This window comes from Equus caballus, chromosome 10, assembly GCF_041296265.1.
Source record: "Equus caballus isolate H_3958 breed thoroughbred chromosome 10, TB-T2T, whole genome shotgun sequence".
Taxonomy (NCBI): Eukaryota; Metazoa; Chordata; class Mammalia; order Perissodactyla; family Equidae; genus Equus; species Equus caballus.
The window spans coordinates 37,319,422-37,346,479 of NC_091693.1; the positions used below are offsets into that span (position 1 = coordinate 37,319,422).

General features: G+C 38.1%; 1 protein-coding gene and 1 long non-coding RNA gene across 6 annotated transcripts in view; one reads left to right on the forward strand and one right to left on the reverse strand.

The window, feature by feature from the left end:
• The first annotated feature begins 19 nt into the window (after positions 1-19).
• Positions 20-6,504, forward strand: LOC111775291 (uncharacterized). The gene is made up of 2 exons (XR_011422549.1): positions 20-527; positions 6,168-6,504. It is a non-coding gene; the product is annotated as an uncharacterized lncRNA (long non-coding RNA).
• A 13,283-nt stretch (positions 6,505-19,787) lies between these two features.
• Positions 19,788-27,058, reverse strand: part of FILIP1 (filamin A interacting protein 1) — a 222,941-nt gene continuing 215,670 nt past the window's right edge. For all 5 annotated transcript variants that reach the window (XM_070225147.1, XM_070225144.1, XM_005596796.4 and 2 more), the window contains exon 7: positions 19,788-23,492. In XM_070225147.1, coding sequence (XP_070081248.1) covers positions 23,452-23,492 — 41 coding nt within the window. In that variant the 3' untranslated portion in view covers positions 19,788-23,451. The remainder of the gene's footprint in view (positions 23,493-27,058) is intronic.

Consider the following 27,058-nt stretch of genomic DNA (forward strand, 5'->3'; position numbering starts at 1 on the left):
TGGGACCGCGGGAGGGAGGGAGAGAGGAAGGAGAGAGAAGAACGAGGGACCAGGGGAGGGGAAAAGGGAGGAGAATGGAGGGGGAGGGGAAAGGCCCACGGTAGAGGGAGAGGAAAGAGGCCGACGCACCCTGATCATCTGCCCTGTGACGACAAAGTGAGGGCCTCAACCCGGAGCCTGAGGTTACGTTAGCGCATGCGCGGCCGTGGGGGCGGAGAGGCGCCTCTTCCGCTCGCGGAGCTTCAGTTGGCGCACACCGGCGCGCGGCTCTGGTTGTCATGGCAACGGGCCGTCTCGGTCGCGGGTGCGCCTGCCCGGCCCTGCACGCCCTCGTCGTCGTCTCTAGAGCTGCTGAGGAAGAGGTCTTTCTGGCGGCTTCAGCGCCGGAGAGGTTTGTGTTTTACGTGGAAGACCTCTCCGAAGGGACTCGGACTCGTAGCCTTTAAAAGACCACACCAGGGGAGCTTGAGCCTGGTGGGATTAGCAGTATTCGCTTGGGTTATAAACCGTGACTTTCTCTAATTAAAGTAAGTAAACTTCCACTCAACGTGCGGTTATAAACATTAAGTGAGATGTGTGATGGGTCGCCCTTTTGTCCTAAAGTCAGGAATAAATCACAGGACTTGGTTAACCCTATTATCCTGCCTCTGTTGAACTTAAACAAATAGCCAGTTATTACTCCAGCAAAAATGTGTTCCTTCAGAATCAGCAAAGAATTGCAACAGGGCGTCTGCAACATGGTACGCCAGCTGCCATTCCCCCAGCAGCAAGGGAGAAAAAACTCTTTTACAGAGGGGAAGAGGAAGTTGGCAGGGCTGTTGTAAACAGAGTGGCAGGAGGAATTGAGAGTTCATGTGTAGTGGCTTTCATTGGCTGAGCTTCTCGCCGGTGGGGAGGCTCTGCTATCAATGTTGGGTGTGAGAGCTCCCCCTCTTGGCTTCCCAACTCCAATTTAATGAGGGTTTTGTTTGTTAATTTGACATTTTCCCATTTTGATCAAGATCTTTCTGTAAAAGCATTGGTGATCGAGGATCAGGTTTTTCTGGTTTCAGCAGCATTTTGCCTTCCATGCCAGGAAGGGCTTTTCCCCCATGTCATATCTGAGGGAAAGTGCACAGATTGGAAACCTGTTGAGACCACACTTGAGTAACAGGAAGAATAGAAGGGAGAACTTTCAGATGTTTGTCTTTTCTAAAGTCCGTATACTTTCAAGATCACAGGCACTGGAGGTCATGTGAAGCAGGAAGAATAGAAGGGAGAACTTTCAGATGTTTGTCTTTTCTAAAATCCGTATACTTTCAAGATCACAGGCAATGGAGGTCATCTGAAGCATTATGTCATCATCAAAGGTTTGGCAGACAAACTTCCAGTGGGCCTGGTCTGGACATCTTGGGAAAGCTGTCTCATCAGATGTCATCTGCCTCAATTCCAGGAAGTCTTTATTTTGAGGTCACCAGGTGATGTGCAGGTCCAGTCAGGGTTTGGTGCTTTCTTTAGATGTGTCACATGAATCCAAGAGTCTGTTCCCTTGTGGCACAAGGGTTAGTTAACAGTACCTAATGGCCTTTCCAGAAAGGTTGAAGAGAGCCCTTCTGGAGTCATCTTTTCCAACAGACAAAATCTCCAGATTGCAAGGTATGATGCTCAAGGTCATCGTCTCCCTGGATCACACTGTGAAAAGATTGCTCTACCAAAACGTGGTTAATTTTAATAGAACAGTTAGGCCTTCACAATATTGGGGTGTTATCTCCTTTTATCAGCTGTGGGTCAAAAGAGGCAGGACACATTGGGTGTCCTGTGATGGTGTCAAAGAGTGAGAGTTTGTGAGTTCCAAAGCGGGTAGATCTGAAATTTAGAGGGATGAATGGCAATGCTTTTGGTCAAGGTATTTAGAAGGTTTCTACAAACTTTGCCAACTGAGTCTTAATAATACCATTAGTGTGTTCAACTAACTTAGAGGATTGAGGGTGGTAGGCACAAAGTGAGTGTTGTAAAACCGGCCAAACGGTACAGACTTGTTGAGGTACCTGACCAGTAAAGTGAGTTCCTCAATCACTGTGAAGCTTGAGTGGAATTCCTCAGGTAGGGCTAATTCTTTTTAAAAGGACTTTAGCCACAGAAAAGGCTGTGGCCTATCTGCAAGGAAAGGCTTCAGTCCAGTGAGAAAACCTACAAACCACAACTAAACCATTTATATCTGCAAGACAGGGGAAGCTGTATGAAATCCATTTGCCAAACCTTGAATGGTCCATTAGGCAGTTTAAAATATCCAGGAACAGTATGAACAGGCTTCCCTAGGTTATATTTTGGACAAGTGGGACTTTTTACAGACTTGTTCATATTTCCTCACCAATATTGATTCATGAATCTTATCATTTTGTCAGTAGACCAATGGTTTGATACATGTACAGTGACAGTGGTTAGGAGTAGGAATTTTAGTCTCCAGTAGGCCTGGATTGTTATGTGATAGGAACCAGAGCTTTCTCTTTTAATAAAACCAACAATTGTTGAATTTCTAATTTTATTTTTCCTTTGCTGAGACCAATTGTTGGACTTCTTTAGTCAGTTTTTCGCAGTTGTTATTTGAGGAAATATCCCTTTGGACCATGACAGAGGTTTGGCTGCTGTTGGTTCCTTCAAGGGCTGCATTCTTGCAGAAATTTCAGCCAAGTAATTTCCTTTACCTTCCAGAGAGTCAAGTTGAGAATGTTCCAGGATCTTAATAATAGCTAAAGTGGCAAGTAAAAGTACAGCATCCAGGGGCTGGCCCCCGGCCGAGTGGTTAAATTTGCATGCTTCAGTGGCCCAGGGTTTCTCGGGTTCAGATCCTGGGCGCAGACATGGCATCACTCATCAGGCCATGCTGAGGCGGTGTCCCACATAGCACACAGAGGCACTCACAACTAGAATCTACAACTATGTGCTGCGGTCTTTGGGGAGAAAAAGGAAAAAAAAAATGCATAGCATCCAATAATTCCTGATTGCTTCCACAACATTCCAAAATTATGAGCTACTCTGAAAGCACATCTACTATCAGTATAAATATTGGCACTTTTGCCTTGGCTAAAGTACAGGCCCATGTAAGAGCATATAATTCAGACTGTTGGGCCAAAGTAGCCATAGGTAAAGGTGCTGCCTCAACAATATCAAAAGAAGTTGCAATAGTATACCCAGCACAATATTTGCCATTGTCAACTTTTAAATAAGAACCATCAGTATACATGAGAAGTCGGTGTTACCCACAGGAGTTTCATGAGGAGTGAGGACTTAATCTGTCAGTGCTAAGCAGTTGTGAGGGACTTCATCAGTAATGGAGGGGAGAAAAGTAGCAGGGTTAAGGTTATTACAGTGTAAAAAGAATTATGTGGGGAGCAGTTAACAAAAGGATTTCATAGATGAGGCAGCTGGCTGAACTAGGTTGACTGTCTTCAAAATTCAGGAGGGCTTCTACTGCATGAGGTACAAAAATGAAGGGGATCCTACAACCATTTACCAAAAGGGCAGTGGTGATAGTGGCTCTAAGGCAAGGGGGGGTATCCTCGTGCCACAGGGTGACATTGCTGGCTGTAATATCCTATGTCTGAATGACTATATTAAATTCCTCAGCAAATCTGTGAGGATCTTTGGTTACTTTGGGAAAATCTTTGACTATGGCTCAAAGTTCAGCTTTAGTCCAGAGAATATAAGGAATTAAGGGTTTAGCCTCTGGATCTTCAGAAGGCTTAATTTTAAAGGGACAGGTTCTGATAGGTTTTAAGAAAATTCAGTTTTAAGAAAAGTAAGCTTAAGGAGTTCAAAAGTTCCCCATAATGGCCACTGATATTCTAATTTACTTTTGGTTAAGTCAGTCCATTTAGTGGAAAAAATGCACGTGAGAAATGACTGTGGTTTTTAAACTTAAAATCAGCCAGGGCCTCTGTAGGGGGAGGGCACTCTAAAAATATTCCAATAACTGAGATTCTATTTCTTAGAGGATTTCCTCTAGAGCTGAGGAATAATTCTCAAACACCTTAAACACTTTGTTGCTTAAACAGCTTGAACAGCTCAAATACCCTGCAGGCTTAATACCAGCCAGTCCCAACAGAGCAGTCCCAATTCAGTAAGATGGACCAAAGATCAAATCAATGCAGTGTCAAGGAACACCGTTAATCCCCAAGTACGGTTCAATCCCTAAGGGAATCAAACCAAAGCTAATCAATACTGTTCCAAGGGACAGTCTGCTCCCAAGGAAGTCAATCCAAAGGCTGATAACACAGTTCCAATGAACAATCCAAAAGTCGGATGGAAGGCTAACCACTTCCAAGTATGGGACTAGTCCAGTTCCAAAAGGAATCAGATCAAAGGCTAGCACAGTTCAGAGGAATAGCCTGATTCACAGAATCAAGCCAAAGTTCTACCTGAGTGCTCACAGACAAATATGCCCTTAACCAGAAAAGGACAAAGAGTTGAAATAGATCTTGAATACAGCCTGGAGAACCTCCAATAGGTTGGAAGTTTGGATCCAGGAGAAAAGACTTTACCCTCAAACTCCAGGGCTGATGAGAAAAGCTGTGAGCTCAATGGGGTCTGTTGTTGGTACCATAGCGGTTTGCTCACCAGCCTTGGAGTTGTTGCGGGGGTTCTCCCCTGGATTCCCATGTGGGACACCAAAATGTTGACCTTAAACAAATAGGCAGTTATTTCTGCAGCAAAAATGGGTTTATTTGGGATCGACAAAGAGTCGCAATTGGGGGTCTGAAACCATGGTGAGCCACATGCAAGTCCCCCAGCAGCAAGGGAGGAAAAACTCTTTTACAGAGGGGAAGAGGAAGTTGGGAGGGCTATTGTAAACAGAGTCCACTGGAGGAATTGAGAGCTTGATTTGTAGTGACTTTTCATTGGCTGAGTTGAGACAGTCTCTCATTGGCTGAGCTTCTTGACTGGCAGTTCAAGAAGAGGAAGTATTTCTTCTTCTTGTTGGGCTCTGCTATTGACATATGGTGTGAGAGCTCCGCCTTTTGGCCTCCCAACTCCAATTTAGTGAGCCTTCTGAAAGTTTATTAACTTGACATCTCTAATTGAGCTAGTCTCACTTATTTTTCCTCCATTAACAGTCTTCACATTACTCTTTACCTTCTTTTTCAGTGTCCAAATTTCCCTTTTGCACATTGATTTAAGAAGCCTATTGTAATAAGCTGTAGCTCTTTATTTTACTCTTGGTAATCAAAATACCTCAACAAATTATGGCATTACTATAAAATAAGACACTATGCAGATGCTTTAAAACCACCAAGTGTTTAATGACCTGAGGAAATACTCCTGATGTAAAAAGTGACTAAGTCATAATACCAAGGTACTATAGGTATATGGTATAAAGCCCAACTGAAAAATAAATAGTGATAACTTCTGTTGACCAGATGGAGAATGTTTTTTCTCTACTTCTTTGGACTTTTCTGTATTTTCCAAAATTTATGCATAAGCATATATTTGTAAAAAAATTTTTTAATTATATACAATCCACATTATATTGGTGTCTTTGAAATCCAGACCAGAGAATAAGTCACATGTTCTGAAAACAAATACCCAAACTTTATTTTCTTTAAGTCTTTATCTACAGTTATTCCATTTGGAAGGTAAACCAAGGAAAGGGAAACAAAAAGAGTATTTGGGTCTCATAATTTACAACTAAATATGTTTGTTAAGTGACTGCAAGTCTCAAGATGTGAACCAGTCACATATTTATCTGACAGATAACTGGCTTGCTTGGTTTTGCTCTTAAATGATATCTATTCCTCTCGGATTCTTAGCACTGGCAACATAGGTAAGTCTGTATTTGTTGTGATCTATATAAGTTTACTTTCAACCTCAGGCTCCAATGAAAAACATTCATCTGTCACAGTTAATGGAGAGGGCATTGAGTTCCTTTATTTTGCTAAGTTCTATTGGTAGGTCAAAATGTATATAACAATATTGGGCATAATGCAAAAGTATAAAGCATAAGGCAAGTTTTTCTCCCCATTTCTGCATATATCATCACACCCACCAGATGTGTTCCTTAAGAGATTCCAGCTTCTGTGTAAATGGTCAATTATCTTGCCTTCAGGTTTTTTTTTCCTAGTGATATAAATGATCTTGATGTATTTATCTGCCTCCTTTTTCTTTTCTCTTTTTTTTTTTTTTTATGGAAGATTAGCCCTGAGCTAACTACTACCAGTCCTCCTCTTTTTTTCTGAGGAAGCCTGGACCTGAGCTAACATCCATGCCCATCTTCCTCTACTTTATACGTGGGATGCCCACCACAGCATGGCATGCCAAGTGGTGCCCTGTCGACACCCAAGATCTGAACCAGCGAACCCTGGGCCAGCAAGAAGCGGAATGTGCAAACTTAACTGCTGCACCACCAGGCCAGCCCTGCCTCCTTCTTCTTTAATTTTGTTTATTCATAGGAAAGATTGTTTAACTCCTTGTCTCTTTTCTTTATTAGAAATTCCATTTTAACCGAAATATAGACTTGTAGAACTGAAAGCTTCCTTAGATTATTATCTAAAACTTACATTTTCAGATGAGGGGTAAATGGATGAAATGACTTTTCCAGATCTCTTGATGATATCCTCCCAGTTCCTTTTCCTCTGCCATACTCTGCAATCAGAATATACTTCTTTGCCCAGCTAATTTTCTTCCACATCATTATCTTAGGGAACTCAGAATTTTATGAATTCCTTTCTCATACATTGTTTTATGATAGTCCTCACTAGGTGTATTTTCATTTAATTTGATCAAGTAGGATTTTTTAAAAGAAAATGTTCAGCATTTCTGGGGTGACAAACAATGTGCATTTTTAAACTGTGATTGTTAGGAGTGACGTGTGTGTGTGTGTGTGTGTGTATTAATACATTAGATAACATTTGCATTGTTCAAATGATTGTTCATTTGCTGATTCCTGGTAAAAGTCGAATTTATGTAGCTAGATGACAATAATTAACGCTGACTCCCGTGTCAACATAGTAAGCATGCAATGAATGCATGAGCCCAAATACAAAAGTAAATCCAGAGGAGTAACGTCAGCATCATGGCAGAGTGAACTGTTCTCCTAGGCCATCCCTGCTAAGATACAATGAAAAGGACCTTCATTAGCCCACAGAGGACATTCACACAACACAGTACACATCTGAGAGATCCATGCAGCCATGTGTCTGAAGGTGGGGGTGCTGGATCTGTGGAAGGCAGTGGAAGGAAGGAAGTGGATCTCCTCCCCCTCCCCAAGTGGCAGCATCTAGGGCATGAGACTCACACAGCAGCTAGTGTGCAACTCTGAGAGGAGAACAGGGGAAAGGCAGCCCTCTGCTGGAACAATTTCAGTCTCGCAGTTGCTTCCCACCCCTCTGGAATGCTCAATACCAAGGCAACAAAACCACCACAGGGGCGTCCTCACCGAGCTGAGCAGCCAAGGTAGGGAACCAGGGAGTGCAGAGTGGGAGGATGGGTGGGAAAGAAGGTTCCCCCTCTGTCCCATCCTGCCCGATGCATCAGCTTAGCCAGTCAGCTAGGGAAGGGGATCCCCACCAGAGCACCTGCTCTATGTGTGGGAAGCAGCAGCAGTCAGATGCAGAGAGCCCTATTGGCATAACTTCCAACAGATGGATACAACTTCCAGGAATTGTGACAGACTCAGAAAACACAGCCCCTACCTCCCTCCCAGTGGTAGCAGGTGGAATCTGTGACCAGATGCTACCACTATGTGATAGCCAAGATCTACCCCATGAAACAGCATTAAGAAATATATTAATACTCCAGACCAGAAGGAAAATGACAAGCATCCAGAAACCAATCCTGAAGTCACAGAAACTTACAATCTAAATGACAGAGTATTCAAAATAGTCATAAAGAAACTCAATGAGTTACAAGAAAACTCAGAAAGACAATTCAATTAATTCAGGAATAAAATTAATGAGCAGAGGGAATTCTTCACAAAAGAGATTGAAACTATTTTAAAAAAGAACCCCAACAAGAAATGTTGGAGATGAAGAACACAATGAGTGAGATTAAAAAAAATAATAATCTGGAATCCTTAAAAAAATAGAGCTGATATTATGAAGAGCAGAATTAGTAATTTAGAGAACAGAAATATAGAATGCTTCAGGTAGAGGAGGAGAGAAAACTAAGACTGAAAAAAAATGAATAAATTCTCCAAGAAATATCCAACTCAATTAGTAAATGCAACATAAGGATTAGAGATATTCCAGAGGGAAAAGAGAGGAAGAAAGGAGCAGAGAGGTTGTTCAAAGAAATAGTAGCTGAGAACTTCCCAAACGTGGAGAAGGAGCTAGAATTACATGTAATTTAAGTTAATAGAACTCCTAATTACATCAATGTGAAAAGACCTCCAAGGCATATATTAGTAAAACTCACAAGTCAATGACAAAGAAAAAACATGAAAGTAGGCAAGACAGAAGAAAATAACCTACAAAGGAACCCCTATCAAGCTTTCAGTAGATTTCTCAGCAGAAAACTTAAAAGCTAGGAGAGAGTGGATATATTCAAAATTGTGAATTTTGAATGATATATTCAAAATTCTGAAAGACAAAAACATTCAGCTAAGAATACTCTATCCAGCAAAACTATCCTTTAGATAGAATAGAGAAATAAAAACTTCCAGATAAATAAAAGCTGAGGGAGTTCAAAGCCACAAGACTGCCTCCTACAAGAAATCCTCAGGAAGGTCCTCATACCTGAAAAGAAAAATAAAGGGTTTATGAAGTCTTAATCAAGGAGATGAATAGACAGACAAAATAAAAAAATTGCAGCTTTCTATCAGAACAGGTTAGCAAACAATTGTGACATTAAAGATAAAGGGAAGGAAAGCATCAAAAATAACTATAATCAGTTCATCTTAATCACAAACTCACAACACAAAACAGAGTAAGTTGTGACAACAATAACTTAGATGGTGAAGAGGATAGGGATGGAACATGCTTAGACTAAGGAAATAAGAGCTTATCAGAAAATGCACTATCTCATCTACAAGATCTTTTATACAAACCTCATGGTAGCCACTAAAAAAATCAAAACAGAGACAAAAGGATAAATACAGAGAAAACTGAGAAAACCATCATAGAGAAACACCAAAATGAACTGGCAGTCAGAAATACACAGGATGAGAAACAAGGGAAATACAGAACAACCAGAAAGCAAGTGATAAAATGGCAGTATTAAGCCCACATATATCAGTAAGTATTCTAAATGTAAACAGATCGAATTCTCCAATCAAAAGACACAGACTGGCAGCATAAATTAAAAATCAAGACCTAACAATATGCTGCCTCCAGGACACAGCTCTAAAGACAAACACAGGCTTAGAGTAAAGGGATGTAAGGTGAAACTCCAAGCTAATGGAAGAAAAAAAACGCAGGTGTTGCCATACTTATATCAGACAAAGTAGAGTTCAAGATAAAAAAGGCAATGAGAGACAAAGAGGAGCACTATATAATGATAAAAGGGACAGTCTACCAAGAGGACATAACACTTATAAATATTTATGCATCTAACACCACAGCACCAAGGTACATAAAGCAACTAATAATAGACCTAAAAGGAGAAATTAACAGCAACATAATAATGGTAGAGGACCTCAACACCCCACTTACATCAATGGATAGATCATCCAAACATCCAAACAGAAATTCAACAAGAAAATAGTGGAATTAAATGAAAAACTAGACCAGATGGAATTAATAGATATGTATAGAACACTCCATCCAAAATCAGCAGAATATGCATTCTTCTCAAGTGCACATAGAACACTCTCAAAGATACACCATCTGTTGGGAAACAACGCAAGCCTCAATAAATTTAAGAAGAGTGAAATCATATCAAACATCTTTTCTAACCACAAAGCTATGAAACTAGAAATCAACTACAAGAAAAAAGCTGGAAAAGAGACAAACATGTGGAGACTAAACAACATGCTACTGAACAACCAATGGATCAATGAAGAAATTAGAGGAGAAATCAAAAAATATCTGGAGACAAGTGAAAAGACACCATACCAACTTATATGGGATGCAGCGAAAGTGATCCTAAGAGGGAAATTCATAGCAATACAGGCCCATCTTAACAAACAAGAAAATCTCAAATAAGTACTCTTAAACTACACCTAACAAAACTATAAAAAGAAGAAACAGAGCCCCAAATTAGCAGAAGGGGAAAATAATAAAAATTACATTAGAAATAAGTGAAATAGAAACCAAAAAAAAAAAAAAACCACTAGAAAGGATACATGAAAAAGAGCTGGTTCTTGAGAAGATAAACAAAATTGATAAGCCCTTAACCAGACTCACTAAGAAAACAGAGAGAAGGCTTGAATAAATAAAATTAGAAATGAAAGAGGAGAAATTACAACAGATACCACAGAAATACAAAGAATTATAAGAGAATGCTATGAAAAACTATATGCCAACAAATTGGATTACCTAGAAAAAAATGGATAAATTCTTAGACTCATACAACCTCCCAAAACTGAATCAAGAAGAAATAGGGATCTGAGTAGACCAAACACAAGTAAAGAGATTGAAACAGTAATCAAAAACCTCCCAAAAAATAAAAGTCCAGGACCAGATGGCTTTTCTGGAGAATTCTACCAAACATTCCAAGAAGATTTAATACCTATCCTTCTCAAAGTATTCCAGAAAATTGAAGAATATGGCACACTTCCTAACTCATTCTATGAGGCCAACATCACCCTGACCCCCAAGCCAGACAAGGACAACACAGAGAAGGAAAATCACAGGCCAATATCACTGATGAACATCAATGCAAAAATCCTCAACAAAATACTGGCAAACTGAATACAGCAATACATTAGAAGGATCACATACCATGATCAAGTGGGATTTATACTAGGGACACAAGGATGGTTCAAATCAATCAGTGTGATACACCACATTAACAAAATGGGGAGTCAAAACCACATGATCATCTCAATAGATGCAGAGAAAGTATTTGACAAGATCCAACATTCACTTATGATAAAAACTCTCAATAAAATGGGTATTGAAGGAAAGTACCCCAACATAATAAAGGCCATATGTGACAAACCCACAGCCAACATCATTCTTAATGGAGTAAAACTGAAAGCCATCCCTCTGAGAACAGGACAAGAGTACCCACTCTCACCACTCATATTCAGCATACTACTGGAGGTTTTGGCCAGAGCAATTAGGCAAGAAAAAGAAATAAAAGGAATCCAAATAGGCAATGAAGAAGTGAAACTCACTGCAGATGACACTATTTTTTATATAAAAAAACCCCAAAAAGTCCATTGGAAAGTTATTAGAAATAATCAACAACTAAAGCAAAGTTGCAGGGTACAAAATCAACTTAGAAAAATCAGTTGCATTTCCATAATCTAATAACAGAAAGAGAACTGAATATGATCCCATTTACAATCACAACAAAAAGAATAAAATTTCTAGGAATAAACTTAACCAAGAAGGTGAAAGATCTATACAATGAAAATCATAAGACATTGAAAGAAATTGATAATGACATAAAGAAATAATGATATTCCATGCACATGGATTGGAAGAATAAACATAATTAAAATGTGCATCCTATGTAAAGCAATCTACAGATTCAATGCAATCCCAATCAGAATCCCAATGACATTCTTCATGGAAATGGAACAAAGAATCCAGAATTTATATGGGGCAACACAAGACCCTGAATAGCTAAAGCAGTCCTGAGAGAAAAGAGCAAAGCTCGCAGCATCACAATCCCTGACTTCAAAATATACCACAAAGTTATAGTAATCAAGACAGCATGGTACTGGCAAAAAAAAAAAAAAAAAAAAAAAAAACAGACACACAGATCAATGGAACAGAATTGAAAGCCCAGATATAAAATCACACATCTACGGACAGTTAATCTTCAACAGAGGAGCTAAGAACATACAATGGAGAAAGGAAAGTCTCTTCAATAATTGGTTTTGGGAAAACTGGACAGCCACATGCAAAAGAATCAAAGTAGACCATTATCTTTTACCATATACAATAATTAACTCAAAATGGATCAAAGACTTGAAGGTAAAACCTGAAACCACAAAATTCCTAGAAGAAGATATAGAGAGTACACTCTTTGACATGGGTCTTAGGAGGATCTTCTCAAATACCATGTCTACTCAGGCAAGAGGAACAAAAGAAAAAATAAACAAATGGGACTACATCAGACTAAAGAGCTTCTGCAAGGCAAAGGAAACCAGGAACAAAACAAAAAGACAACCCACCAACTGGGAGAAAATATTTTCAAATCACATATCCAATAAGGGGTTAATTTCCAAAATATGTAAAGAACTCATACTACTCAACAACAAAAAAACCAAACAACCCAATCAAAAAATGGACAGAGGATATGAGCAGACATTTTTCCAAGGAAGATATACAGATGGCCAACAGGCACATGAAAAGATGTTCAACATCACTAATCATTAGGGGAATGCAAATCAAAACTACAATGAGATATCACCTTACACCTGTTAGAATGGCTATAATTACCAAGACTAAAAATAACAAATGTTGGAGAGGATGTGGAGAAAAGGGAACCCTCATACCCTGCTGTAGGAATGCAAACTGGTGCAGCCACTATAGAAAACAGTATGCAGATTTCTCAAAAAATTAAAAATAGAAATACCATATGACCCAGCTATCTTGCTACTTGATATTTATCCAAAGAACTTGAAATTAACAATTCAAAGAGACTTATGCACCCCTATATTCATTGCAGCATTATTCACAATAGCCAAGAAGTGGAGGTAACCCAAGTGCCCAGTGACTGATGAATGGATAAAGAAGATGTGGTATATATATGTACAGTGGAATATTACTCAGCCATAAAAAATACAAAATCAGGGGCCAGCCCCATGACCAAGTGGTTGAGTTCACATGCTCTGCTTTAGCAGCCCAGGGTTTTGTGAGGTTGCATCCTGGGCATGGACCTAGGACTGCTCATGAGGCCATGCTGAGGTGGTGTCTCACGTGCCACAACTAGAAGGACCCACAAGTAAAACATACAACTATGACTGGGGGGCTTTGGGGATAAGAAGGAAATTTTTTTTTAAAAAAGTCTTTAAAATAAAAAAAATTAAATTAAAAAAAAGCAAAATTATCCCATTTGCAACAACATGGATAGGCCTTGAGGGTATGATCTTAAATAAAATAAGCCAGATGGATAAAGACAAATGCCACATGATTTCACTCATATGTAGAAGATAAACACATGGAGAAAGAGAACGTTTCGTGGTTACCAGAGGGAAAAGGCATTAAGGTGAGCATAAGGGTTAAAGGGGTACATGTCTATGGTAACTGACAAATAATAATATACACCTGAAATTTCACAATGTTATAAACTATTATGTCCTCAATAAAATAATAATTTAAAAACACAAGTAAATCCAAAATGGTGGAGCAGGTGCAAACCCAACCATCTGAAAGGTGTATATAAATAGCTTTTGGAGGGGAACTTTTGTAGGAAATTTTCATTTTTTAGTTCAATTGCTGTGTTCAAGCCAGTGATCTAGGTAACCAGAAACATTGAAGGAAAAAATATTGAATAACTATTAAGTAACTGAAAAAATTAAGAAGATGAAACTGAAACTGGTCTGTTTAGTGTTTCGCTAAAACGTGGCACAGATTTGCTTGGGAGACTTCTTTGAGTATTTGCCAGTGCCTTAGCTCTCTAGCTTCTAACCACATTCAAACCATTCCATTCACATGCATAGCTCAACAATGTTTAGGAAAGTTGAAGACAGCTGAGAAATGTGCCACAGTTTTTACTAGCATGAATGTCAGAGAAAGTTCTTAGGGACTGGAAAGAGTTTGAATTGTTTTCAGTGACTGGATGGTATTTTTGCTTGTTTATGTTTGGAGGGAAAAAATCTTTTTTTCCTATTCAGTTAATCATGGCAGCTTACTTTTGAGAATTTTAATGGGACTAAATAATATTCACTTTTAAGTATTTGGGAAGATTTTTAGGAAAAGATTGATGTAGAATCTGTATAATAAATTTAATTTCTTATATTCATTGCATCAATAGCTGATGCAGTAAATAAATGTATAAATAAATAAATATAGTGTATTTATTAAACTTTTTCAGTTAGGCATTTATGAAAATCCTTTTGTTCTCACTCTGAGAGATTGTCTGATTAGCCTGAAGTTATCGGTGTTGTGATGAAAGATTTTGCAAGTTCATGAATAATCTTAGTAATCAGAAATACAAGTCAAACAAGATATTTTAATGGTTACTCGCATTAGAGGAATGAGCAATGACACCAAAATTCCTTAGCAGACAGCCTAAGAACTTTGTTTTGGGAAGGAAATAAGGTTTCATTCTCATAATTCCACACTTTCTTTAAATGAAAGAGAAAGAGACCTCAGACTTCATGACTTCCACTGTATAAAATCTTTCAGTTGATTACATTCCATGGAGTGTATTTTTATGATAGGTGCCATAAATTATAGTGTGGGGGATCAGAATTTGCTACTCCCGAAAGTTGTCTCTTTGGCTTGATTATTCATAAGAACAAAAGACTGAGAAAGAAACTTTGACCTTCCCCCTAACTACCTAAAAGAACTTAAGATGGAAAGTCCTGTCCCAGGAAAGAGCTATCACCATAAGATAGCTATAGTATAATATAAACTAGGTGTGGTAGACAGGAACCTATCAAGGGCCATCTAATCACAGTCCCCCCTCCCCATGTCCCATTGTCTCTGCGAGGCATGGTAAACATTCATTTACCAAACATTTGCTTTTTCATCTCCATGTAAATTGCCTTCCTCCCCTTTGAAGTCCCAAACTACTACCCCCAACATCCTTTTTTGTCTTTAGCTGAAGATGGTATTTAAGCAGGTAGCTTTGGCCATTTTGGCGAGTTACCCAGTTTTCTTGGGTCTCTTCTATGTATATGTGTTATTAAATTTGTTTGATTTTCTCCTGTTGTTCTGTCTCATGTCAATTTAATTCTTAGACCAGCCAGAAGGACCTAGAGGGTAGAGAAGTATTCTTCCTCCCCTACAAGGAGAACACTTTTTTTAGTCAATGGAACTAAATATTTATGACAACAAAGACCAAGACCTCCAAGGACTTCCCTCTGAGCTAGGAGATCAACATACTGTTCCTCAATATCATTTTTATTGTCACGGAATCTTCTGTGAAAAATAATCTGCACTCACTGTCTTTGATTGCTAAACCAGTCACTCACCAATCCGCTGCTCCTCCACCTCAAACCCCACCTCCACTGAAACTGCCTTGCTGGCTCATTCCTACTCATCTTTCAAGATTCAAATCAGTAGCCAATTTGAAGAAGCTTTCTTTGTCCCTTGGACTGAGCTTAAAGCTGCTCTCTGAGCTCGAGGCAACTTATCCAGACCTCTAGACTTGCATTTACCATAATATTGAAAAATAGCCTGTTTACATCTATCTTTCCTACTAGAGAAAAGCTTCTCAAGGTCAGAGACTGCTTTTATTCATTTCTATATCTCCAACACCTGACAAAGTGCCTAGGACATAAAAGATATTCAATAAATCTTGTTTAACTAATCTGACCTACTCTCAGTGAACTCACATTTTAGTGGGAGAGATAACTTGCCAACAAACAATTGAAATATAATGAGGTCGGTGCTATATAAGATGTGTGCACAAGACATTATAGGAGGTCTGAGGAGGCACCACACCTCATCCCCTCTATGATGTCAAGAGCTAAACCATGAGGAAATGGGTGTTAAAGTCTGAGTGTATGATACTGTGATTGTGGGGAATCAGAATTTGCCACCCCAAAATGTATCTTTTGGGCTTGATTATTTTTAAGAACAAAAGACTCAGAAAGAAACTTTGACCTTCCCCCTAACTGCTAGAAGAATTTAAGATAGAAGGCCTATCCCAGGAAGGAGCTATCACCACAGATAACTCCAGGTGTGGTAGACAGGAAGGCACCTAGCAAGGCCTATTTTATCAAAGTTCTCTTTCAGGTCCCATTGTCTATAGATGGCCCAGCAAACATTTGTTTACCAAACACTTGCTTTTCCATCTCCATGTTAATTGGCTGCCTCCCCTTTGCAGTCCCAAACCACCACCCTCAACATCCTCTTTTGTCTTTAGCTGAAAATGGTGTTTAAGGTGGTGGCCTTGGCCATTTTGGAGAACTCCCCAGTTTTTCTGGGTTTGTCTGGTGTATACATGTTATTAAATTTGTTTGACTTTCTCCTGTTATTTTGTCTGATGTCAATTTAATTCTTAGGCCGCCCAGAAGAACCTGCAGGATAGAGGGATAGTTCTTCCTCCAGCACGTGAGTTACAATAAGGAATACACACAGTCAGCTCTCCATAGCCAGGGGTTCCACACTGTTGGATTCAACCAACACAGATCAAAAGGCCTGTGATGGCTGTGTCTGTACTGAACATGTACAGACTTTTTTTCTTGTCATTATTCCCTAAACACCTCCGTATAACAACTATTTACATAGCATTCACATTGCGTTAGGTATTATAAGTAATCTAGAGATGATTTAAAGTATACGAGAGGATGTGCATAGGTATACACAAATACTGTGCCATTTTATATAAGGGACTTGAGTATCCATGAATTTTGGTATCAGAGGGGAGTCCTGGAACCAATCCCCCGAGAATACCAAGGGATGACTCTATTTGGTCTTGGTCTCCCTTTCCAGCACAGAGCTCCTAAAACCCTTGGAATTTCCTAAGTGATGATAGCAGTAAGGGTGTCTTGTTATATTAATGAGGTGACATTTGGAAAACACCTAAGAATGGGGCCAGTTGCCAGTGGAGCCAACATGTGATTAGAGGGTTGGCACTTTCAGTCCCACCCCTCAACCTCTGAGAAGGGGAGAGGGGCTGGAGGTTGAAACAATCACCAATGACCAGTGATTTAGTCAGTCATGACTATGTAATGAAGCCTCCATAAAAACCCTAGAGGGGAGGGTTTGGAGAGTTTCCAGGTTGGTGAACACATGGAAAGTTTGGGAACGTGGTGCACTGGGAGAGAGCAGAGAAGCTCCATGCCCTTTCCCCATATCTTGCCTATGCATCTCTTCTATCTGCATGTTCCTGAGCTATATCCTTTCATAATAAACTGGTAATCTAGTAAGTAAAATGTTTCAATGAGGGGCGGGCCCCGTGGCCAAGTGGTTAAGTTCACACGCTCCGCTGCAGGTAGTCCAGTGTTTCGTTGGTTCGAGTCCTGGGCGCGGACATGGCACTGCTCATCGAACCACGCTGAGGCAGCGTCCCACATGCCGCAACTAGAGGGACCCACAACGAAGAATATACAACTATGTACCAGGGGGCTTTAGGGAGAAAAAGGAAAAAAATAAAATCTTTAAAAAAAAAATGTTTCAATGAGTTTTGTGAGCCATTCTAGCAATTAATCAAACCCAAGGAGCGGGTAGCGGGAACCTGATTTATAGCCAGTTGGTCAGAAGTACAGGTAACAACTTGGACTTGCAATTGGCATCTGAGGGGAAGGGCGGGCGAGAGGCAGTCCTGTAGGACTGAGCCCGCAAACTGTGGAGTCTGATGCTATCTCCAGGTAGTGTCAGAATTGAACTGAACTCTCTGACACTGCTGGTATCCAAGAATTGCTTGGTTGTATGGGTGAGGACTCCCCTCCCCACACATTGGAATTGGTCTCAGAACACCAAGAAAAGATTGATATTATAGTCTCCACCCAGGAAAGAATGGGATCAAAAATAAAGGAACAATGAGAAAGTTGAACCTTGTACTACACTTATTATTAATGATTTACAAGACCCTGGCTAATCATGTTCTTTTTCTCAAGCAAGATCTTAGATCGTTGCCCAGGAAACAGAGATCTTGTACCCTCCATTTCTCAGAGGTAATCCATTTGTTAGCTTATATAGTCCATTTGTCCCACAGCCTACTTGCACCAATGCTCTATGTAGGAAACAATGCTTGGCCTCTTTGTGAATCAAAAATGACTGAACACACTTCTCTTGTTGGGGTAGCATAGACCATCTGGTGGTCTGATATAATGAGGGCCTTTTGTCTTTGCAGAGAGCGTATCTTCCCTTCGAATCAGTGATTATTGAGAGTCTTTTCTTGTTTAATCCAGATATTCTGCATCTGAAACCTTCAGTGGGCAGAGGTTTCCACAAGGGAAGAATCAATTAGAGGAAGATCTAGCACAGAATACCCCGGCTCAGCTAGTATGCCTAAAGGAGCAACCTTTGGGGTTAGGAGTCAATAATCAGGTGCCTACAAAATACTCTGCCATTTTGACTAAACATATGCCTTGCTCCCAAAGAGAAGAAAGAAGTGCCCACGGCGTGTGAGAAAGGCCAAAAATGAGAATGTGGTTATGGTCATGGAAAATGTCTGTGAAGACTGGGGGAAAGGAGATAAGACAGCTGGGAGAAGAATGGGAAAAGGCTTCTCCCAAGAAGGAATTATATTGCCCTTTGCTAACATTTATCCAGTACCTTGCAAGTCCTGCCTTTAAGAAGCTTACAGGCAAACTGGGGAAGACAGCTTTCTACACCGGTGCAGTCAATGTAAGGCAGAATGGGACAAATGGACTCCTGCAGGGAAAGAAAAGGATTTTCTCTTTAGAGATGCTTATCTCTGAAAGAAATGCTGGAAATAATGCCAGGAGAAGCTAAAGGAGGACGGATTATCTTTAAAGAAAAATTATCTGGGAGCTCCAGGGACCTTGGTTGCAACTGTTATCTGTGGATCAGGTCGCTATGTCAGGAACCACATAGTCAGTGAGGGCTGCCCAGTTGAAGGGAGGCCTCAGTGCTTGACCTCTCTCATAGATTCCTTGAGGTGTCATTAAATACAATTTTCAAAAGTAGATTTTAATGACATTCAAAAAAAAACAAAGAAAAGAGTATGGTGCAATGTGCCCTGTTGCCAACAAGCATGGGGCCAGGGAAGTTACTCCAATTTCTCTACACAAGGGAAAAGCCTGGTGCTCATTAAAGGTGACTCCAGCCCAGGGCTCAAGGTGAACAAATCCATTTGAGCAAATATGGTGGAAATCCGGAGACCCCTTCCCCTTCGTGGGAAGTCGTGAAATGAACAGACAATTACTTTTAGCCAGTGCTCTTAAACCAGGGGCACCAAAGGGGTCCACTTCTCCAAGAGAGGCCACAGAGCTGTGCTGTGGACGAGACATCTGCAACTTTCCTGTGGATTCTTTGTTTAAATATCATCCTTGCCTGTTTTTTTTATATGTGTATCTTTAAATAATAAACAGGAGAAACCCATTCCTTTGTCCCAAATAAGGCAAAGTTAAGTTAGGATTGGCTATGGCTATGGACCACCATTATTGGTACAAGGCTAATAAATAGGAGGTCAGAGCACAGGCTCACTATCATCTTCATCCCACTTTGCTGAGACCATCACCCCACTGCCTCTGCAGGAGCCTGGCTGTGAACTGCTGGCAAACTTCGGGAGCGTTTGCCCTAGCGAGTAATCTGCTTCTAGATTGACAGCAGTGGGCAGTGGAGTGAGTGAGTGACAGTGCATTCGGTGAGGATATAGGGGTGAGGAAAACCCTGTAACCAGTTTCCATCTTGATGTCTTGTGGTTTTCATCTTACTAAAGAATCAAACTATGATGTAACTCAGAGGAAAAGCATCTCTCATTTTGGCAGATCTGCTGTACCTCTTTTGCTTATTCTCAGTGACAAACACTAACACCATATTTTTAAGAAAATATGAAATGCGGAAGTGAAAACTATTTTAAAGCAAACAATTTTAAATAAAAAGAAGGTTGGCTACTCATTTTAAATTATTTTAATTTTATGACTATTATGTTCCAACTCAAAGAAGAATATTGCACAATGCTTTTATATCACAATGGTTATTTTTCTCACTCTGGTGAGATTTTCATAAACATAGTTGACTTTGGAAATAACACAGAGAATGTCTTAATTGGTTAAATAATTTCAATAACCTGTGAAGAACTGAAAGCAGGATATTACATTCGTATAAAAGACAAGTACACATCCATGAATTCACTTGGCTGTAGTGAAAATAATAAACTTCTCATGTACTTAATAAAACTTAAAGAAGGCAAAATTGAGAATGCTGTGAAAATAGAATGTAACTCCATAATTTTTCAGTGCACTTTTTTTGCTTTTGAAAATCCATTAAACCTGCAAGACTTTTAAGAATATCTGATCACAATGTAAGCCTCTTATATTGGAGAAGCTAACATCTGATGATTTAAAGCAAAATCTAGATTACATAAATACAAATCTGCACTGTTGAAATAACAAAATCTGTGAATGGTAAGGTAAAATTACCCAAATAACATAAACAAAAAGCAATCCCAGAAAATAAATGTATCATGTCGTGACACCTATAAACATTTCTGTTCAAATTTACGAATCTGCAGCATTCTCCTTAGGTAACACAGTTGTCATCATCAAGTTATGGAGTAAATGCTGAATATTTAAGAAAATAATATACTAATGGGCACTAAGCAAAGTTAATTCCATGAAACTCAACAATTTTTGTTGTTGTTCCTCTTTACCCTCTAATCAGTATTTTTAGCAGAGGTGTAGCACTGGAGTCCAGGGGGGAATATATGTGTCAGGTGCCAGTTACATTTTTTTAAACTTCTATTTTGCATTTCGTTATTTTTAGAATTGTTGCTTCTCACATTCATGAACACAGCCTACTTTTGCTATGTTTTATATTTCCAGGAAGATTCAACCACAGCATAAAGAGAAAGCATGCAAACATATTTACATCATCTAGCACCTCATTTACTCTTGCTCTGTCACTGATTTTTAGAAGCTGTGAATTATTTCAATTGTGTTGGTGTGTCTGTTAATGCTTAAGCTAGATATTCCACAACATGAATTTTTTTTTATAGTTTTCCTAAGATACAATTAATTCTTCACATTTTGTGAACATTCTAGGCATCTAATATCTGGAATATTTACTGTATCCGCTATGTTCACCAAACTCTAATATTTCATGAAATACTGGGGAAAAAAATCTGTGCAGAAGATACCCTCAAAAAACTCTCTAATCAAAAAGAAAAGAGTAAAATAATGGATTAGTTCAATTTTTGTGCCTTAAGCTGGAAACACTGATTATGATTATATTTCCAAAAACAAAATTATTCCATTCAAAACTAATTCTCATTCATATTGATGATTGGAGAGTTACTTACAATAAAAGATATAGAAATACTATGAGCCTAGGATGGTGCGAGGATTGCATGTGGAGGCAAATTTTTCAACTGGAGTGGATATTGGGATATGACCATTTGTGATCTCGTTTGTTTATTCATTGGATAAGGATATGACTATTTGGTGTTTTCTATTTTCTGTTAATTTTTAATATCCTATTTTATTTTAAAACAATTTTCAATTAATTTTACTCATCTGTCACTCAGGTTCCATTTGAGTTTAAGCAGAGGACTTAATCAAAGCATAGGCAGAAAAAAGCTCAGCATCCATCCAAGTGATTCTTATTGAACCATCATTCTCACTCCGCATTGCAAGGAACAAATTTCATTATAAATCCGGGAGAAATAAAAACTTTAGATCCAAATATACATAAATTACTTGCAATATGTTAAAGTCAAGAAGTCAAATCTCTTCATAGCCTTTTCACTATTAGTGTAATAAAATTCCCACAAGTTGAGAAGAAGTTATTTGCTTCAAGTGCTAATCTGTGATGTATCAGAATATTTTTGCCATCAGAAGTATAAACATTAGCAAATAGGGATCTTAACTGTGAATCAAAATATATAAGAATACTAAATAAACCCCTTTTCTAATTGAAAATGTCATTACTGTTCAGAAACACTTTCAGAAAACAAAACCAATAACAATTTGTTAAATCTTCACACATACACGCTCTAGTTTTCTTAATCAGTAATTGAAAGCCCTGCAGGTTATGTGATGTGTTCATAATCATTCAAGCTAGGACAAACCTACTGTAGCATTTCTTGTACTTAGAAAAATCAAAATAATTTTACATAAAATATAGTTATTTAATTTATAATACCTACTGAATATGATTTGCTAATTCCACAAGGTATACCTTAACACTTTCCAGAATTACATAGGGGAGGAAATGCAAAATTAATTTTTCTATTCTGAAATTCAGTGTGGACTCCCCTTTATGGGCATATAAACCTGGGTGCACCCTCTGGACTGGAGAAATGGGCCAAGAGTATTACATGTGTGGTTTTTGGTTATCCTCATAACATTCAGAAGCATTCTTTCTTTTATCTCAGTAAAGTTACATAAGCTTTATAAAGACCTTCTTGAAAACATCTCCACATTAACAAAGGCTTTTAAAAAAACCTATGTTACTAGGCTTTCAGGTAGACTTTTTCACTTAAAACTAAATTCAACAGCAGCTCCAACATTGAGTTTTGAGTAATGCATGTTGTGCTTTTTATCTTTAAAGAATGTATTCTCCAGCCTATATGTGATTATGAAAATCTGTCCAAATCCTATGAATCAAGAAAAAAAGAGTTATTTATCTGGAGATTTCTCTCACCATTTTTTTAAAAGACACTGATATTATCTAGGTCAGTTTTTATTTTCAGGCTTTCTTTTGGGTAGATTGTGAGAAATATCTTGATATCACAGTCCTTATGATAAGTCCTGTACATGTAAGTAAATAAGCAAACAGAAGTATAACTGAACTGCCAGTGGAAGCCGTTTTTATAGCCCTCACTGGTTAAAATCATACATTTCCTTTTATTAATTTGTTCCATATGAAAATCAGTTCATCCAGGGATTTGGGCACAGAAAACTACAAAGAGCAGCTTTAAAAACTGGCTTTAAGTATTTCAAATTAAACTCTTAAATCAGAGCATTATTTGCTAGTGTTGAACCATGATCAGAACCACGGCATTGTGTGAGCACTAATACAACTTCTTCCAGAACCTCTTGCTTCTGTTTACCTCTTCAGTTCACCCCGGGAAATATAGAGAATGTTGTACTTTCTTTTCTTCAGAAAGAACAAATTGATAAAAGAAAATGATTATAGGTTACTGGGTTGAATGCACCAATACCAATATTTTGAAGAACTGATAGTGTATTCTACAGATATATGTGCCTTAGACTATGAAAAAGGAGACACTTTAGGAAAAAAAATCACATTACAAAGTGTATTATAAAAATAAATTATATAGCATGTGCCCATGGACCTGAAAGCTTTCAAAAGGAGCAGAAATTACTTTTGACACAAAGATTGAGTTGCTCTTGCTACCTGTTTTCATATTATCAGCAACACCATTTTCAGCTTTTACATTATATCCTCAAAAAAAATTCACTGGAAGAAGAAAAATATTTCCAGTAGTGATCAGTAGCATAGAGGACCTTAGTGACGACGAAGGGTTGTAGAGATACTATCCGTTCAACAGGGATTCAGAGGAGGTGCACACGCAGTGTGTGCTTGGTTTACCATTTCATCTGGAGTTCATACGTAACTGGTGAATGATGATGCTTTCTATAAAGAGAAGAAAGATAACAGCATTTTCAATTAAACTGGAACTCAAATCAGTAGTTTATGTGAGGATCAATACCACATCATTTCACTAAAAGACCATGGACGTTAAACAACAAAACAAAAGCAGATACATGAGCCCAACAGCTTCTCCTGCAGTTCTTTACTATTCCTGATAACTTCTTTATATATATGGCATATGTGCTTTTCCCTCAAAATTCTTAAAGCCTTTTAGAAACTGTGATATTCTGACAATATTAGATCGATTTTACACAAGGAAAGATCTGAACACAAAGACAGTAAGTACTTTATGTAAGTCCCATAGTGGGAATCAAACTAATTCCTAGAAGGAACTCTTGTTCTTCCAGCCTCACTCTTTCTGTTCTGAACAATATTCACATACTTTTAATTTCTTTATGTGTGTGGATTTGAGTTTTAATAAGGAAATATTCATTTTTTATTCCTAAGAAGTCACTAAACACAGGTGACTCACTTTTGTCTCTGACTGCTTCTTTTTGCATAATTCTGTATGTGCTTTTAAATCTAGATTCATTCTTATAACAGTAAATAAATACATTGAGATAGTAATTGGAACAGTAGCAGCCATATTATGAGTGTGTAATATTTATATTTACTTGATCAATTTCACTTTTTATACTAACCTTTATGCCTTCGTGAACCTTTGCCATCATTTTTTTCATTCTATCGTTCAAGGACTATTTACTGAGGCCCCACTACGTGCCCCCATCACTGTGCTAGGCATGGAAATACATTAGTTAGCAAAATGGGACAGAGTCCTGCCATGACTGAGCTCATAAAGACCAGAGAAAAGAAACGAGTGAGCCTCAGTTTCTCCACCTGGAAGACATGTTACCTCCCTGTCAACATCTGGCAGTGTTCTAAGTGTAGAAACTAATGTCAAGGTTTATCAAGAACATGAGGAAACTGCCATCTATTATTTTCACTTTAATTGCAAACACTTACTATTTACATTTTATTTTCACTTAGGTAACTAACATCTAAGTAAATGTTAATTAAAGCACATTATGTCATAGACTTATAGGTTCGCACTAATTATGTACAGTGGATGATCCTCTGTCAAAAAGAAAATGTTTTCTTAATTTGGTTTCATTAACTTTACTTCATGCTGACCACTAGGTGGAGATATTTCCATTCCTTCCCTCAACCTCTCAAATTGAATTTGGGGTAAAACAGATATGAAAGCAGAGTAAAATGAAATATATAAATTTTTTATATACTTAATAATATTTAGCTATCAAGGTCTTGTAAAACTTTTAAGACATACATATGATTTTTCACTATCCCAGAAACCCTTAAAAATCGTTCTCGTTTCTTCCACTGGAAAATTGTAGCTTCAAATGTTTTCAACACCTAAAAATTAACATATCAAAATCTTCAGGCAAAAACTAAAAACACTAATTAAAATGTTAAGTAGTTAAAAATCAAGGTCTAAGAATTAAAATGTTATTTCTCATTCAACACTTTTTATAATTTCTGTAGTAGGTTTCAAAGAATGAAAAAGACTAGGTCTCAAATCTCCTTTGTAGAATTAAAGTATCTTCCCCATTTTCCTCCCTTAAGAAAGCATAGAAAACATAGAATTAAAAGAGTAGATCCAGAGTTGTTCTTATTGTGGCTGTGAGCAGAATGCGGAGCCTTTGTTTCCTCCTGCACAAGGAGGCTGTAGGAGATGAGCTGGGGGCTAACATTGTGTGTTGCTACAGTGCCTGCTGCTCTCACCTCTAGGGTGCAGACCTCACGTCCTGGAGTTGCCTTCTCTTAATCCTAGCGCTTGTAATCTCCATAATAATAGCAGCTTTTCAGAATTAGTAGTTGGTGAAAATACATATGGAAAAAGAGTCCATACATAGAAGAAACAACGTCTTGGACCATCATATTTTATTATTATATTTAAATTAACAAACTGATAATCCATGCATGGTATATATACTAACGCTATTAAGCAGATTATGACATTAAAAAGAATGTCTCAAGAATACTTGACAATGCCAAATAACAGAATTTATCTTATTTAATTCTACTTTATAAAAAAAAGATGGTATTTAATATTTATGCACATAAACTTTATTTAAAAGAAGACAATTAAGCCCAAGTTATTTTGTTTTAAATACAGGGAGATATATTTCATCTTGTTTCTAGGGATAGTAAGACAAGATTTATATAATAGTGGCTCTATTAATTGAAACTTATATCTATACTTTCCCCAAATCTGTAAACTGACTCAGATGAGAATCGCCCAGCCAATATACAAAATTGTGAGAAATAAAAAATGTTGTTTTAAGCCATTAAATTTTGAGGTGACTCATTACATAGCAAAACTATCTGATACATGTGAAGTTCACGATTGCCAGCAAAAAAAAGAAAAAAAGCTTTGGGAACTAATGCCATTATTTATGTTAAAAAGAAAAAAAAGGCCGTATTCCCAAGTCTCTTCATGTCTTTTTATGATTTAATACAATATAATATTATGAATTTTATTGAAGTTACAAAGTCAGTGAGCAAATCTTATTCCATCCTCTACTCTGTCTTAATTTCATCTCAGAATAAAACCCAAATATAGGTCATTTGAGGCTTCTCAAATGACTTCAATAAAATCAAGGATAATTCTGCAATAATTTTTCTCTTTTTACAGATACTATTTTTTTGACATTAGTAATTTGTAGAGTATATAACAGGCAGATTGAGACCAAAGGCTGGCCATAGTTAATTACCACCTCTGTCAGCAAACTCAAAATAGCAAAGCATTTAAATTTGGGGTCCTCTGAGGTGCAGACATTTAATAATATAATTTCTTTTTTTCTAATTGGAAGAAGAAAAAAAGCTTCTAAATCTTAATCAACATATACACATGGGGACACTGGATTTTTAAGTATTTTTGACATTAGTAGTTTACCAAAATGCACTTACAGACATTTTCCTCTATGTCTTCCTCTCAAATGTTATCTTGATGTTTTTTCCTTAAGAAACTTCAGGTAACACATTAAATACATAGTTGTATTTATGATCCTATTGCGAAATGATGTGGTTTATGAATTCATTCTTTTATTCCACTAGCTATTAGATAACTTCCATGGAAAGAAAGTTCAACATATTATCGATTCCTAATTACACTTGACTTCTGACCTTACTAACTATCCATCCTCCTTGGGTGGTATCTCAAAACTCTTGGCCAGCCAGATGACTTGAGAGCCAAAGCTGTATACACAAGATGGGATTGAGGGAGAAATTGTGGGGAAGACTGTCTCTTGAGTGCTAGAATGGGACAACCTGCCAACAAATTGGAATTCTGATTCCTCCCCGGAGAACTCCTTGGCTTTAGAGGAGGAAAGATGTACTCCCTGGAAGTCAATGCCTTCCTCCCAAGCAATGAAAATGGTTATTCTCTGCCAAACTCTCTGCAAGGGAATGCTTGAGCTCTGAATTTTGAAAATCTACTCTAGTAGGTGAGACCAAATCACTTTAATAGGTAACCTCAAAGTTCACACACCAAAGACGAAAAATAGTAGAAGTTCAGTTTATAGCAGGAC